We start from the raw sequence: 17371 nt of genomic DNA, 5'->3' as shown, positions 1-17371 counted from the left end.
CATCATGCATTGAGTGCATTCATGAAGGTAAAGCCAAATCGTTATTTGAAAGCATACATATTCATAGTGGTTAGCAGGCAAGCCAGTATTTAGCATTGGACGAAATTGTGTAGCGGCTTTGATGAAGAAATAACTATTCGTTGATTTAAGCAGGTTAGTGGCTTATTTCGGTTTCACGTCAACTATGCGTATTTCGAGTAAAAGAAGAAGTGGCCGAAGAGCACTTCCGCTACGTCACGAGTGACACGTATTCAAAATGGCGGCCGCGGCGATGGTAAGTGGAAAAACGAACTATTTTTCTTCAAACTACCCCTCTTTCCTAGTCTCTCCCCATATAAGCTCGGACGCACCGTTGCAATGGTGGGAAATGAATTGTCTACCTGGGTCGTTAAAGAACGTTTTAACGTTGACTTCGGTCCTGACTTCCTGGAGTTTGATGGTGTTTGGATGTTGGCATTTTAGCTAACGTTAACTGCTTGCTGGAGTTAGCTAACGTTAGTTAGCATTAGCTTATTTCTAACGTTTCCCAGATTGACCATCAATGAGCTGTGGCTCAAACCACATATTTGTGTCATTTGTCGGATATACTAGACTGCTGAGTTGGTATAACTTGCCACGTAGTCAGTTGTTAAGACTGTCATTCGCCATACAGCCCTGAGAAACCAGGTAGACGAACTTTGCTCTCAATGTTAGCTGCTAGCAACTCTGCCGAGCAGCGTCCGTTTAAGCGTGTTGTCGCTGGAGTTCAAACTTCCGAAAGCTGTCAAGATGACGGCAGCAGATGAGCTACGAAAGGCCAACACGGCGTGGACTAACACTGCCAACGTGATGTCACTGTCCCCTAACGTAACGTTAAATGTCGTTTGTGTCCGAAGCAACGCTCGCTAACTTCACTACCGTGTCATAACTCGCGATGCATCCGGTCCCGTGCATCGGGCCGGAAGATCTGTAGCTTTGTACATCCAGACACTAGCTTTTTGCTTGCATGAGTGCTGCCTCAAATCGATGCGGCAGGTAGGAGGGGGTCCTCCACTACGCTCTCCACCCCCCCAGAGTCTCAACCCCAAGGGGCTTCCTTTGGTTAAGCCAGTACGTTATCTCGTTGTGTGGGAATAAGAAGTAAATGCTAAGGCTATTCGGTTTACATTTGCATGATGTCCAGCCCACTCCCAAGTTACCATGTATGTTGTCATGGCGTATTAAATGGTTCTATGGGGGGTTTGTATGCAGGACCCTCAGTGTCTAGTTGGTATGCAGGACCCTCGGTGTCCATCGGCTTTTAGAATCTTCACAGATTGAACACACTTGATGTAGTCAGTTTTATTGGCATTCTTTAGATAAGATAGCTGAAGTTTATTCCCCCGGCATTACTACACAAATATTAGGCTTTGTCTTTTTCCATTTGGCCAGGCAAAGTGCATCCAATAATGCCAAATCCTGGATTTGTCCGGGTCAACTTGATGAGTCACTGAAATGTTATGTTTGTTTTAGTGAGAGAGGGCAAGGCGTCTTTACCTGCCATACTTTATAATGCCTTTCTATGTAACAGTTAAGCTTTTGATTCCATTTATGCGTACACAGTTGCATCATGGAAGGGAATTGGTTGACTTCCTTCCAGTTCCGGTTTGTCCGGCCTGAAGGCGTTTGTTAAAAGACATTTGAATCGCGATGCACAGCGACTGTACTTCTTCTTTCTCTTACAACATCAAATTCCTCATGGTCTGCACCCCCACCACGAACATACACCATTTTATTCTGTTCAGAACTAGGCCTGCACGATAGCAGGAAAATCAGCGAGGTTGGGCGACAATGTTTAATCATTTGTAATAAACAAATTACAAGTGCGTATTATCTGTACATTTTTTTATATCAGCGTCATTTTTGTAAGCATTTAGGAGCCGATTTAAAAAGAATATTTAAAATAAACCAAGTTTAGTTGGTAGAGCAGCAGCAGGAGCACTAATGTTTACCACAGAGTCACTATATGAACCCCATAATATCTGCCAATGTCAATCAAATAACATATTCCTAACAATAGTTGAGAGAAAATGACAAACACAGTTTGACATCCCTTGTTGTAGCTTGTGGAGCTCGGGGATACGTTGGGTCTGTACTTTTAAGAAGGTTAAAAACAATAACTGCGGTTCCACCGACTTTACCAGGAGAAACGATTTCTCTGCTTTACACCTTTGTATGTCTAATTTATTTTGCTGTGAGCACTTCTTCCTCAAACAATTATTTCTATTTTAAGTCTTTGGCCCAAAACTACATTGTGTAGATAATAGGGTTGTCACAATACCAAAATTATGACTTTGATACTATACCTGCCAAAATATTATGGTACCCGATACTTACGATACGATACCACAAATAGGATAATGGAATATATTTATCTATGATAGTAATAAATAAAACATCTGTAAGGTTCCTTTTTTTACCTGGTATCTGTTTGACTGTTGGATGAACAATGCTTTATTTACTTGCATAGTTTGATATTCTTACATTCATATTTCCTTAACTAAAAATAAAAAGGATTAGGTGAAGATCCACCCTCAGGCTCCACAAGCATGTAGCCTATTGCATCAAGAGTGTGTTATTCGGTACAATTGTGTGTGCATTCTGACCTCATGATCTTATAGGCCCACACAAGTGTTATTGTAGGTTATTTTGCATGTATATATTTCTGCTGGACTATTCAGGAACTTAATTGGGGTCTTGCTTTGTCTTGTGTTGCTTGATGTTTGACTGTGTTAGGAAATTTGTTGTCAAGCTAGCAACAAAGCTACAGGGCTGCAAGCTCTCACGGTTTCCCTGTGTGACACGCGTGTTTCCATGTTTTCACACGCACTCACGCCACACATAGATGGATAGCAGTGTGATGGATCAGCGTTTCTTACTCTGGAACATTGTGACACACATGATCCGCGGTGTATGTGTGCGCGTGATAAATATCTGTGTCTGTTTTGCAGGAGACGTGGTGGGCCTTGCTGCTGATTGCCTCTTTCCCTTTCACGCGGCCCTTCTACGTTCCCGGGGTCGCTCCACGGGACTTCCACGAGGGGGACACAGTAGATCTGAAGGTATGGCTGAATATCATTCATTTTCACAGATTTCACAAAAGACCACCATTGTCTTATGCTGTGTTCACACCAAACGCAAATGTAACGCCTCACCTCAAACACTCAAAAATAACGTGCTGCGTACTCCTGTTTCTGGTCAATTTGCATGAATCGCATCATTTGCGCTAGACGCAACGAATAGGGGGCGTGGCTTATCACTTTAATCACCAATTTTAAGCCATTGTTTTTCCTACGCAACACCATGAAAGACACAACCACCTGAACTTACTGTATGTTGACAGCCCTAATAAATCTACAAGCAAAAATTAAAAATGTTGCTCCCCATCCCCTGAGAAATTCTAACCCTGAGAGAAACCCTGATGACGGAAGCGCAGACGATGCACTCAACGATGGCTTGATAGCATGATACTGTTGGTTAGACATGTGATTTGTTTTTCAGGCGGTGAAGCTTACAAGCTCTCGCACGCAGCTTCCTTATGAATACTACTCGCTGCCTTTCTGTAAGCCAGACTCTGTCTTTTACAAAGGAGAGAACCTGGGTAAGTGGACCTGCGGCATGTGTGGTATTTAAAGAATCCAACCCAACTATTTCATTCATGTCATCTTTTTCTATAATTATTACAGGTGAGGTCTTGCGCGGGGACCGTATCGTAAACACTCTCTACAATGTGGAGATGAACAAGGATAGGAAGTGTGAGATGGTATGCAACAAGAAAAAGCTCAGCATAGAAGAGAGCAAGCTGGTGGCTGAGCGAGTCCAGGAGGAGTATTATGTGCACCTGTAAGCATCCCTTCCTGTTTCTTCCAGGGGAATCCCTCAGAATGCTGCTGTTATTGATTGCTTGCAAAGAGGAATAGGCATTACTTATTTTAACTGCAGCGATGGTTCTTATTCAGAAGCCTTATAAAGTCTAAAACAATGATTGAAGTTCTTGTACTTTGTAGCATAATCTAGTGGGAAGATCCTTTCTCTTCTCAATCATATATTTAAGTTTGGTTTTTCTTCTCTTCAGTGTGCAAACCAAAACAAATTGAACTCCTCCACTATGAATTTCAGTATTGCAGACAACCTGCCAGTTGCCACCCGGTTGGAGTTTTACCCCAACAGAGAGGCAGCCGTGGATGAGGAGCAGCAGAAGAAGGACTCTGCCAAAGACGTCCAGTTTGAACACGGCTATAGGCTAGGCTTCGTCGACGGCAACAAGGTAGACGCCGTCTAAGATCTTACAGTTTGAACATCCTCCTGTGGGAGTTGCATTTAAACACAAAAGGCAATTCCTCAAGTTGAGTACACAAGTGTGTGTCTCGTTTATTTTTACATGTCAAAAACAAATAAATAACAAAATGGCACAGCCCCTTAATCTAACAAGCAAGGGGGTCGACGTCATCAACAGAATATTTAAAAGGACCGCAATCCCGGAACAGTCATACTTACATGTATAACACATTACTTAAATAGCTGCATGAAACAACAGTGTGTAGAACCACACTAAGAACAAGGGTGAAATATGAAGTCACATTCACTACACACGTCCCGCCAGAATTCACCATATAAGAAACAAAATCATCGGCGAGGTGGTTGTATTAACCGGCCAGAACAGCTGTGTTTCACAGGGGGTCGAGGAGCCACTACCGTGGCAGGTGTACCACTATGACACGGGCGTGGGGCATGGAGTGGGAGTTTTGGGAGGGAGAGGAGCAGGGGGTTGGTGCAGAGCTGGAGGACGCCCGCGTCGTGGGGCCTGGGCCAATTCAATGAGCCTAGCAACGTCCAAATGAGCTGGTTTGATGCGGTCAATGGAGAGTCCACCATAAAATGTTTGTCTCCCGTCCCCAAAACACGGAATGGGCCCTCGTAGGGCGGGCGTAGCGGTCCCCTGTGAGCGTCGTGGCGAATAAAGACGTATTTAGCCGTCTGAAGCCCAGCAGGGATGTGCGACTGGGGGAGGCCGTGACGGGAAGTAGGGACAGGTGCGAAAAGCATTGTCCAGTAGTGCGGCCCGCTGGAGAGACCCAGGGAACGGTGGAGGCAGGAACAATATCCCCTGGAACCCGCAGTGGCTGGCCATAGACAAGCTCCGCGGATGAGGACTGCAGTCTTCCTTCAGTGCAGTCCTGATGCCAAGCATCACCCACGGGAGCTTGTCGACCCAGTTGCTGTCTTTGAGGCTGGCAAGAAAAGAAGCCTTCATCGACCTGTGAAATCGCTCAGAGTCTGTTAGCCTGCGGGTGGTATGCAGTCGTGCGGTGGAGTTTCGCTCCGAGGCTCTGAGCCACCGCGTTCCACAGCTCAGACGTGAACTGCGCACCCCGGTCAGAGGATATGTCCGAAGGGGTGCCAAAACAGGCAACCCAGGGGCCGATAAATGCCTGTGTCATCTCGAGAGATGCCAACGATGTCAGTGGCACAGCCTCGGGCCAACGGGTGGTCCTGTCAACCATGGTCAACAGGGAGGTGAAACCATGAGAGGAGGGCAGAGGGCCAACCAGATCCACGTTAACATGGTCAAACCGCCTCTCTGGCACCGGGAACAGAGCTTTAGTGTGGCGGTGTACTTTGGCCTGTTGGCACTCAAGGCAAGTGGTAGCCCAGTCTCTTACGTTCTTTTTGAGGCCGTGCCAAACAAACCTCGCCGCCACCAGCCTCTGTGACACTTTCGAACCATGGTGGGAGAGACCATGGATAGCATCAGACGCGTCGTCTCCACCCCGTGGGAACGATCAGCCGAGGACTGCCTGTGGAGACGTCACACATGAGCGTGGTGTCGGCTTCACCAAAAACCACAGCCTCCATTTGCAAACCTGTAGTCGAGGTCCTCAGGGCGGGCATGTCTGGGTCTGTGGTCTGATCCGCTGCCATGCGGCTGTAATCCAGGCAAAGATGCACTGCCTCTGCCACAGCCCGTGACAGGCAGTCCGCCACCTGGTTGTCCTTACCGGCCATGTGCTGTAAATTCGGAAATGTAGGACAGATGAAGTTGCTGGCGGGCGGACCACGGCTCGGCCACCTTGGCCATGGCGAAAACCAGCGGCTTGAAGTGGTGAAGTGTCAACCTTCCAGCAGGAAACGAAAGTGTCTGATGGCGAGGTAGAGAACCAGTAGCTCCCGGTCGAAAGTGCTGTACTTACGCTTGTTAGCACGCAGCTGGCGGCAGAAGAAAGCAAGCGGCTGCCAGGCCCCGCCTACCCACTGCTCGTAGACGGCACCGACAACGTAGTCCGAGGCGTCCGAGGTGATGGCGATGGAGTCTGTGGCTGAAGGATGTGCCAGCATGGTGGCCTGCGCCAGGGCTGCCTTAGTGTCAGCAAAAGCCTTGTCCCTGCCCTCAGTCCAGTCCACAGCCTGCGTTGGCTTACCTTTCAAGGCCTTGTGCAAGGGCTGCATGAGCTGAGTGGCTCAAGGGATGAAACCGTGGTAAAAGTTCACCATGCCGAGGAACTCCTGCAGGGCTTTCACGGTGAGCGTGCGTGGAAACTGTGTGACCGCCTCCACCTTTGATGGGAGAGGGACTGCACCGTCCTTGGTGATTCTGTGTCCCAGGAAGTAAATGGTAGAGAGACCAAACTGGCACTTGGCAGGGTTAATAATCAGGCCATGTTGGTTGAGCCGCTCAAAGTGCTCGGAGGTGCGACAGGTGCCGAGATTTGGACATGCTTGCTACCAGAATGTCGTCCAAATACACAAAAAAAAGGCAGGTCACGTAAAACAGAGTCCATGAGGCGCTGAAAAGATTGGGCTGAGTTTTTAAGGCCGAACGGCATCCTTAAGAACTCAAAAAGACTAAACGGCGTAATCACTGCTGTTATTGGAATGTCCAGTGAGTGCATGGGCACGTGATGATAGCCCCGGACGAGGTCTACCTTAGAAAAAAATCACCATACCGGCCAGGTGTGCTGAAAAATCCTGTCAGGTGTCATTGCCTCATTAAGCCGCCGGTAGTTGCCACATGGGCGCCAGCCGGCACCAGGTTTGGGGACGATGTGAAGGGGTGACGCCCACGGGCTGTCGGATCGGCAGACTATGCCAAGGCGTTCCATGTTAGAAAACTCAGCCGTAGCAACGGCAAGCTTGGTCGAGGCGCCGAGCACGGGCGTAGACGGTGGATCAGTAGTGGGCATATGGTGCTCCACACCATGCTTCACGGCAGACGCAGAGAAAGTGGGCTGAGTGAGTGCTTGAAAACAAGCCAGTAGACGGTGGAAGTCATCTGATGGGGAGAGCATGCTAGACAGTCGTATGGAGTCAGCCCCGCTGAGCGTGCACGTATAAGAGCAGAACGTGACAGCGTCGATCAAACGGCGGTTCTTAACATCCACCAACAGTCCATGTGCACACAAAAAATGAGGAGAAAAACGGCGACTTTTGCCGTGACAAAATCCCAGCCCTCCGAAACACAACTCAATGTACCTTATTCCATACGTGCGGATGGGGGTCCCATTAGCAGCTTCCATCGGTGGGCCATGGGTGCAAACAGGATGCAGATAGGACACTCCTCTGTGCACAGGAAACGTCGTCCGGAGATGCTGTCCCGGATAAAAAGCAGCCTGCCTACGCGGCCGACACTCATGGCCACTAATGAGCGCCGGTCCTGGCGTTTCCCAACCCGCCGAAACGGCATGGCGAGCGGCATTTAAGAGCCTTTGGTCCAAACTTCTCGTGATAGAAGCACAAGCCTGAAGAAGACTGCTGGGGGCCTGAAGACAGCTGCCGACGAGAAGAGGTTGCCGCGACAAGTGTGGAATCCTCAATTGTCACAGGAGCGACGTGTGTGGGAAGAAGCGCGGCCATGACACAGTAGCCTTGACTTGCCAGGAAAAATTGATCAGCCTCTTCAGCCAGTTTTCGACAGTCAGTGATCGTGGTGTTGGCCAATGCAGCTCTGACTTGGGAAGGCAGCTGACGCAGGAAAAGTTGAATGAAAAGAAAATCGGGTCTATGCTCACCCAGGAGATCCAGCATACGGTCCATGAGCTCAGAGGGTTTGCTATCACCCAGTCCTTGGAGGGAGAAAAGCCTGCTTGCTCTATCAGCGTCGGACAGTTGAAAGATCTTTAACAGGTGGGCTTTGAGTGTTGCATATTTCTCCGTAGCTGGAGGATGTTTAAGAAGACTCACCACTCGGGTCGCTGTTGAGTTACCGAGAGCTGACACAACGTAGTAGTACCGTGTTGTATCAGTGGTTATCTGCCGCAACGCGAACTGCGCTTCAGTCTGCGCAAACCGTGCCGACGATTCACAGAATTCGGGGAGTTTGAGGGTGACAGCATTCGCGGTCATGGTCGAGTCGTTTTTGTGAATACGTCAAGCAAACGAATGTCGGGGTCACCAGTGTGGAAGTTGCATTTAAACACAAAAGGCAATTCCTCAAGTTGAGTACACAAGTGTGTGTGTGTGTCTCGTTTATTTTTACATGTCAAAAAAGAATGAATAACAAGCATGGGGCTCGACGTCATCAATAATAGAATATTTAACGGGGCCGCGATCCTGGAACAGTCATACTTACGTGTATAACACATTACTTAAATAACTGCATGAAACCGTGTGTAGAACCACACTAGAACTGACACTAAGAAGTGTGAATTATGTAGTCATATTCCCTACACACCATTCCTTTCCACCTTTCCTCTTGCCCCATATACAGTTGGGAAAATAAGTATTTGAACCCCCTGCCGATTGCGTAAGTTTGGCCATTTGCAATGAAATGTGTGATCTTTAATTATAATTGTAGGTGTATTTTAAACAGTGAGAAACAGAATATCAACAAAAAATCCAGAAAACTGCATTTTATAATATTTATGACTATTTGCATTTGATGCAGAAAAGAAGTATTTGAACCACCAACCAAACAGCAGGAATTCTGGCTCTCAATGACCAGTTATGTGCCCAAGAAGCACACAGATTAGTCCTCATTTGGCCTAATAAGGGACACCTGATCTCAGTAGGTGATGTGTATATAAAAGAAACCTTTTCAAAGATTCATACTTCACACTATCAACCTCACCACCATGGGCAAGAGTTGTCCAAGGACGTCAGAGACAAAATTGATGAATGGAATGAGTTAAATTGATTGAACAATGGAATAAGTTACAAAAGCATCGCCCTCGGTCTGGGGCTCCACGTAAGATAATCTCATAGAAAATCTGTGGAGGGAGCTGAAGCTTCGTGTTGCCAAGCGACAGCCACACAACCCGAAGGATTTTGAAAGGATCTGCAAAGAGGAGTGGACCAAAATCCCTCCTGGGTTGTGCATAAACCTGCTGACCAACTACAAGAAACGTCTAAGCTTTCCAACAAGGGTTACTCCACCAAGTATTAAGTAATTTCTTGGGGATTCAAATACTTCTTTTCTGCATCAAATTCAAATAAAGTCATAAATGTTATAAGATAGTTTCCTGGATTTGTTTGTTGATATTGTTTCTCAATGTTAAAATACACCTACCGTTATAATGATAGATCACACATTTCTTTGCAAGTGGCCAAACTTGCGAAATCGGCAGGGGTTCAAATACTTATTTTCCCCCCTGTATACCATATGTACCAGTCAAGTTTGGACACATTTTCGTAATGATCTCAGGGTATATTTGGTTGTTTGATACTTATTTATTTATAAGTGGAGGATCTGTGTTTGTGTACTTATTAATGTCATTATTTTAAAGCTTGGGTGGTAGTGGGACTAGCCAGCCAGCACACTATAACTACAACTCCAAATATATAATAATATACTCCTCCCTCTACAAATTTTCTCAAAAAGATGTTGGTGTTGTAGTACTGTAACATTGAGTTATTAACATTTCTGCATGTATTCACATAAGGAAAATAAAGGAAAGGGGATTCTGGTTTTAACTGTCTTTGCTTTCTCACACAATAAAAACAAATTCGTATCCATAAAAGGACTAATAAACTCATTCCTATGTATGTGGTTTTATATGCATATGTCCCGAAATGATTATTTTGCCTGTATTTTTAGTACACTTATTTTTTTTCTCTTCTCCTGTCCTGTCCAGTTTTATCTGCACAACCACCTCTCCTTGATTCTGTACTTCCACCGAGAGAAGCTTGAGGAACAGGAAGTTCACAACTACAGGGTGGTGCGATTTGAGGTCATCCCCCAGAGTGTGAAAGTAGAGGGTAGGTTCAACACGCGTAGTGTGGCCAGTGAGATATAGATTGTTGTGCTCGGGTACTTATCCAGTATTTGTTCATTCCCAGACCTGAAGGCAGTGGAAAAGGACAGGACGTGTACGCTGCCAGAGGCCAGCGGCTCTGCCCCTCAGGAGATCGACCCAAACAAGGAGAACGAGGTCCTCTTCACCTACTCCGTCCACTGGGAGGTCAGTGAGCAGAGCGAAAACTGAATATATCATGCATGTCCAAGCATTGAGGTCCCGTGATGAAACCCAGTTTGTTTTTTCAGCAGTTTTCTAGGACGAGAGTTTAAATAAAGCTTGATAAATGTTGAGGAAGGTCAGCTGATCCTCTCTCCTCTGTGCAGGAGAGTGAGGTGAAGTGGGCGTCTCGATGGGACACCTACCTGACCATGAGTGATGTCCAAATTCACTGGTTCTCCATCGTCAATTCCGTGGTGGTGGTCTTCTTCCTCTCCGGTACGTTGTATTCCTGACAAATCCTGTTTACCCTCCACAACTGTGGGCATGGTCAGGCCGCTCTGCGGTTCACGCTGCACAACTTCTCGCTTTTAACCGGAAGTACTGACGTTGCGGTTTTCACACTAAGTGAAATGGCTTGTGCTCCATTTCCACTATTGTATGGTCGTTTGAATCCAACTTCGGGCACAACAACTCACTGAATGCTAATGTGAGCTCTCATATTCAACCATCCACTTTCCGTCTGTGTTGTCCACGATCAGGCATTCACGCAGTGATACTCTGTAGTGTTAGCTGCTCTGAACGCAGCCGGGGGAAGGACGCACTGTCCAGTCCATTGTTCTTCTGCTTTGGCAAACTGAAACCTTCTGTTGATGCCGTCGTACGGTAAATCATCGAGGGGGTATCCACAAACACACTCCCGACATCGGCATTCAGTTTGACACATGCGGTGGTTCATTGAGCTCCATCAAGCATTCACCGTTTCTGTTCCGCCTGTGCGACTGGTGGACGTTTGGGTGAGAACGCCTGATAGCAAACGGTTCAACAAACACACTTATTGCCTCTGCTATCCGTGCTGAATGCTCAATGAACTGTACTGTCTTTCTCTCTTCTGATTTTCTGACCACTCAAAGCTCAAAAAAGGAATATGCTGATGACAGGCTACCACACAGACACCTGCCCATCAGTAACTAACATTCACCCGGCTCCCTCTGGCTGACTGACTCCGTCTTGTTCTCTGCTTTTTCTCTGTCCAGGTATTCTGAGTATGATCATCATCAGGACCCTGAGGAAAGACATTGCCAACTACAACAGAGAGGATGACATAGTAAGAACACACACAGTCTGCTTGTGTTGTAGCAAGTAATGCATATAATGTCTTTGAGAAAATCCGACTGACTCGACCTCTTCTTTCTATGATGCGACCAGGAGGACACTATGGAGGAGTCGGGATGGAAGAATGTCCATGGCGACGTCTTCAGGCCGCCTCAGTATCCCATGATCCTCAGCTCTCTACTGGGCTCGGGGATCCAGCTCTTTTGCATGATCCTCATTGTCATATGTGAGTCTGCGGTCTCTATAACCTGTCCTCTGCAGATCCTGACATGTGTGCAACCTCTGCTCAGACCACAATGGTCTTTTCCTGTTAATTATGCATGAGGTGAAATTTGGTCAAAGGAGTGTTGTTCTGGACAACCGAAATATGCAAATGAAAACTGTTCAGCAACAGACCACACTACTATCCTCTGCAAAGTATGCCCCAAAAACCATTGAAACAGCTGTGTTATTTAAGATGAAGCCTAAACATATCTAAATATTTTTTCAAATCCCTTTAAAGTTGTTTTCCATCTATGAACTGATCTTATCTGTGTGTGTGTGTTATAGTTGTTGCCATGTTGGGCATGCTGTCTCCATCCAGTAGAGGAGCCTTGATGACCACTGCTTGCTTTCTCTTCATGTTCATGGGGTATGAGCCAAACTCATCCCTCTGAGAAAATCCCCAAAAATTGTGTGGGGGGGGGGGGGGGGGGGCTCTTCCTTTTTACTCTTTCATCTGTTGATGTTTTCCCTACAGCGTATTCGGCGGCTACTTCGCCGGCAGGCTGTATCGCACACTGAAGGGCCATCGGTGGAGGAAAGGAGCCTTTTGTGTAAGTCAATAAGAAACAAGATGCCTCTCTGTAGTTTGGTACAGTAGGTTTGCGTGCAGGGAGGCTGAAGTTGTGTCTTCTTCTCCCCCTCGCCCTGTAGACGGCTACTTTGTATCCGGCCGTGGTGTTTGGAATCTGCTTCATCCTAAACTGCTTCATCTGGGGAGAACACTCGTCCGGGGCCGTGAGTACCATGACTCGAAACTCCAAAGGAATGCACTCCACCTACATTTATTGCCAATTAGAGACGCTAGCTCGTAGTGACGTCAATATTAGATTTGTAAAATATCACTTTGCCAAAGGGCAAATTCATCTTCATCACCAAACTTCTACTGTCTGGTAGAAGTGGCAGATGAATACATTTCTCGTCCAGAGTAGCGTGTGAGTAAAAATCGCTCCTCGGATCTCCCATCGCTCCAGGTTCCCTTCACCACGATGCTGGCCCTGCTGTGTATGTGGTTTGGCATCTCCATGCCCCTGGTCTACCTGGGCTACTACTTTGGCTTCCGCAAACAGCCATACGATAACCCCGTGCGCACCAACCAGATCCCCCGGCAGGTCCCGGAGCAGCGCTGGTACATGAACAAGTTTGTAGGGTGAGCGTGCGACCAATGCAACCTTCTGCCTTTAATCGATGGCTTCTAACTGCCGTGGCTGATGTTTGAGTGGAGCTTTTCCTTTTCTTTCCTTTCCTCTAGAATCCTGATGGCCGGGATCCTGCCGTTTGGTGCCATGTTCATCGAGCTCTTCTTCATCTTCAGCGTGAGAACTTTGAAGTCTACTGTCTACAGTTCAAAGCCACATCCCCTTTTTGTCCTGAGTTAGTGTGTGTGTGTGTCACCACCTACAGGCCATCTGGGAGAATCAGTTCTACTACCTCTTTGGCTTCCTGTTTCTGGTCTTCATTATCTTGGTGGTGTCCTGCTCTCAAATCAGCATCGTAATGGTTTATTTCCAGCTGTGTGCAGAGGTGAGTTCATTCGGGGCGATGTGTAAACTAGACTTGACGGCACACTATCAATACAATAAACCATATACATCATGTCAAGTTGTGAATAAAGGGATAGAGGTCTTTACAAGAGAGTAGAAGTGTGAGCGATCGGCTGTAGAGTTGAACCATGTGTGTCGCTAGCGTGATCCAGCGAAGTGTATAAAGACACACACACACTCTCTGTGTTTCTCCTCACTACCAGGACTACCGGTGGTGGTGGAGAACCTTCCTGGTGTCCGGAGGCTCTGCGTTCTACGTCCTCATTTACGCTGTCTTCTACTTCATCAACAAGGTAAAAAGCCACATAAGGATATCCTCTTTGATTCTACTGAACACTAGTTCTTTTCAATCACACACACTCATTGACTAATATAATTGGTATCTTTTGATGTCATCAGGGTCAGTGAGAGTCAGGCTTAAGGTGTTTTAAGCTGGTGTAATATGTAGATTCTTTACACTAAAAAGTCATTGAGGTTTGAACTTAAATTACAACCTGTAATAACCCTAAGCACCCATGATAGACGTGAAAGGTCCTAGAGAAGCCAAGGAGAACACTATGCTGCCTGCAACATGGTTCAGCATGAGCGGTTTGGTGGTGGCCAATGATGGTCTGGGGAGGCGTATCCATGGAGGGACGCACAGACCGCTACAGGCTGGAGAACGCCAGTCTGACTGCCATCAGGTATCAGGATGAAATCCTTGAACCTACGGTGCTGCAGGAGGTCCTGGGTTCAAAAGCATTTTGAGGTGCAGAAATGACTCTGAAAAAGTTGGGCATATAATAGTCGGTCGAACTGTTCGCCCGACTACTGCCCCCCTTCCCCACCTAAAGTTGTAAACCTAGGGAAAACACTGTAGAGCATGAGAGCTGAACGTATAGTTTGAACTTTAACATCTAACTACACAAAGAGAAATACATACTCACGCAAAGCTTCAGTCACGTTGCAGGCAGCACTGTAGTACTGGACGGGTCTCTTTTGTTACCATAGCTAGCGATGTTAGCAGCTAACCGCTAGCCACTGTCCATCAGCGCTAAAATGAGCACCCTCCTCAAAGTCCACAACTTCACAGAGGTGAATAGAAAAGTGGAAAAAACTGCATATTGACCTGCATTGCTCTGTCTGAACTTCTCCCCAGCTGGACATCGTGGAGTTCATCCCCTCCCTCCTGTACTTTGGCTACACCGCCCTGATGGTGCTTTCCTTCTGGCTGCTCACGGGCACAATCGGCTTCTACGCAGCATACATGTTCATCAGGAAAATCTACGCTGCAGTCAAGATAGACTGAGTCATCTTGATGTGTTTTTTTTCTTTATTTTTGGTTACATTCTTTTTTTTTTGTATATATTTTTATTCTTCATGTCCAACAAGCACTGAATTCTGTGTCAAGGAAAGTAGGAGGGGTTTTACGGCACAAGAGCCCCATCCACTGGCCTGGTGGGGAAGAACAGCATGGTGGCGGAGTGGCTGTCCTCCTCCCCCTCGCCCCGTCCCCCTCCTCTTATACCATCCCGGACTGAGACTTTGGGGGAATTGTCCTCCAATGGGGACAGTAAATGTGTCCTGCTGTTCCACCTTGCACACAACACAGTGGGCCAAAGCTTGTCAGATGACTGTTTCTTCATATTTCAGTTTTGTCTTTTCATTTTCGATGAGTCTAACTTATCTGGGGGGGTGGATTTGTGTTACCGCAGGATTCATCTATGACCCAACTTCTTTATATCACCTTCTGCAAAGCAATTTTATTGTTTTCCCATTGTCTTTGCTTTAAAATGTTGCTTTGGTTCAGTTTCAGCAACCTTGGAGACTTTGTTGTGGTGAACTCGTATGGATGGAAATCATGCCCTGGCGTTTTGCATTGTAACACCAGAACGGATGAATTAAATGTTCTCTTGGTTCCCATGTGGTGGTTTTGACCGTAGTGGAGATTTTCCCTCCCGCTTTCCATTGGCTCTGAATGATGCACTGCCACTCTGAACGGACTGGGTGGGATCCCCCAAAGCAGCCACTCAAATTGAAGACAAATTGGTGCAAAATTACCAGTAGGAGTCACTCTTCGTTTTGTTTTTCAAGTCCACAACACCAATATGTCTTGGAAGCTTTTCCAGTAGAAACTCAACAAAAATAACGTGTTTCTGCTTATTAACCGAGCCGTCCGCGTAGCCTGAGCAGGGCTGGGCGTCTGCTGAACTATGCAGCAATGGAGAGAAAGCTGAGTTTTCTTTGGTTATTTGAAAGGACCATTTTCATTGACAAATGATGCCTCATTTCTTTAAGTTTGAATCTAATGTGTGATGTTTTTTGTGTATAATATCAGATATTTGGTGAACGTGGTAGATGATTCTGACAGTGCTTGGATGTTATGGGTTGCAAAGCATTGACATGTAATTCTTAATAGATCTGTTAAGTAATGTATTAATTTTTTTGTCCCCCTGTTGAATTGACATTTTGGGGTTTTATGTGTTACATCAGATTTGTCAGCTTAAAACGTTTTTAAATAACATTTAGAACAAAGCAATTTGAGCTAATGGCTTCCCCAAGACACCAAATATATATATATATTTGTCCCATAGCTTGGAACAATAAATACACATGTCAATGACATTGTTTAATAATCACAACATTAAAGGAATAGTTTGACATTTAACCAAATACACAAGAAATTCCTCCTCAAACCAACGTGTGTTCAGTCAGTTTGATTCATGCTAACGAGCAGCTTAGCTTTCCCACAAACCCTGGAAACGGGGATACAGTGAACCTCGACCAAATCCAGCCAGTGCAGCTGATTTGCATCCGAATAGCAGAAAGGGAAGGAGCGTATTTTACAAAATGGGCCTTCCTTGATCGTGATCAAATCAGCACTGACCTCCTTCCCTGCTGCCCTCTGACCCGATCACACTGGTACTTCATTAAAGTTCATTCCGATGGGGGATGTTATGGGCCCGATGAGCCGAGATGATACGTGCTGATCAAATAAACAGGACATTCCTTTTAGTCTATCATTGTCTTCATGGTTACCATCAAAGTGATTTTACCATCAAAGACGAGGTGCCCAAATCAACCCTTTCTCCAGGGGCGAGAAGGTTAAAAGGGCGTCACTCCTCCTTCCATGTCCTCTACTTCCTTTATTTGAATCGGGCCTACCCATACACATTGAGCTGCTTGAAGAGAGTTGTTTTTTTTATCCATAAAGCTCCAGAGGATTTCCTCCATTTAAATTTAACCGCTTTAAGTCACGTTTTTTGTTTTTTTTGAAGGCCCGGGGTCATGCGTGTGTATGTATGGGCTAAGGGTTTACAATGTAAATTTAAAAAGGAAGCAGCTCTATTATGGTTGCGTTTTGCTGTTTTGTGGCGCTCTGTAACGGTCCCGTCATCGCTTCGCCAAAAGCATGATGCTCATGATGACTGAAAGGAACTAGATAGTTACTTTTCTCTTTTTCTTTTACAGAATGTCCAATTACAAAATGTACAATGACAAAACAATAAAGTGATGACAAGTAACGTTTTTTTAAAAATTTTCTTTTTTTTTTCCGACTTGAATTTAATATGCAGAACTAAGTGGTAGTTTTCGCTTAGAATGAGCCCTTCGTATTTCATATCTATCGTGTTTCCACAGAGGCCCACACGGAACAAACTCTAGAGGAGCCTTTTGTGTTTTATGTCTCCCGAAGGCCTGCTAGCTGTCAGAGTGTGAGTGAGTGTCAGACAGTGAGTGACAAAAGGTTAAATCAGGGTGTCACTCAGCCTCTTCCATCTCAAGTGGGCCAGACCAGTTAAATCATAGGCAATGGTCCGGCAGGCTGGGGTTGGGGGGTGCTGGGGGTCTGCTCAACGCTGCTGCCCTATTTCCTGAGCGAAAAAGTGGCAGCTGGTATAACGGTCAGAGTGTTTCGCGCCTACTCAAACAGTGTGACCCCCAGTGGACTGATTAAAGAATAGGAGCAATTTTTACTCACACTAGCAAAGTCATCCAGCGGGCCGAGCTGGACCTCCCGACGGGCCAGATCCAGCTGTATCCAGTGTGGTATGAGCTGCCTCTAGG

At 46.3% G+C, this 17371-nt stretch overlaps 1 protein-coding gene across 2 annotated transcripts; it reads left to right on the top strand.

The window, feature by feature from the left end:
- The first annotated feature begins 59 nt into the window (after positions 1-59).
- tm9sf4 (transmembrane 9 superfamily protein member 4) lies at positions 60-16844 on the top strand. 2 transcript variants are annotated; one of them, XM_040192451.2, is made up of 18 exons: positions 60-274; positions 2970-3080; positions 3520-3619; positions 3705-3861; positions 4138-4285; positions 10086-10209; positions 10291-10412; positions 10574-10685; positions 11444-11514; positions 11616-11748; positions 12072-12153; positions 12262-12337; positions 12438-12521; positions 12758-12933; positions 13036-13099; positions 13188-13307; positions 13531-13620; positions 14466-16844. In XM_040192451.2, the coding sequence occupies exons 1-18, from the start codon at positions 257-259 to the stop codon at positions 14613-14615; spliced, it is 1938 nt and encodes a 645-aa protein (XP_040048385.1). In that variant the 5' UTR covers positions 60-256; the 3' UTR covers positions 14616-16844. The 2 variants fall into 2 exon arrangements, with proteins under 2 accessions (XP_040048385.1, XP_040048386.1); XM_040192452.2 differs by lacking the exon at positions 60-274 and adding an exon at positions 278-360.
- The last annotated feature ends 527 nt before the right edge of the window (positions 16845-17371 follow it).

Source organism: Gasterosteus aculeatus, chromosome 2 (assembly GCF_964276395.1).
Source record: "Gasterosteus aculeatus chromosome 2, fGasAcu3.hap1.1, whole genome shotgun sequence".
NCBI classification, from domain to species: domain Eukaryota; kingdom Metazoa; phylum Chordata; class Actinopteri; order Perciformes; family Gasterosteidae; genus Gasterosteus; species Gasterosteus aculeatus.
This window is presented reverse-complemented; position numbering and strand designations above follow the sequence as displayed.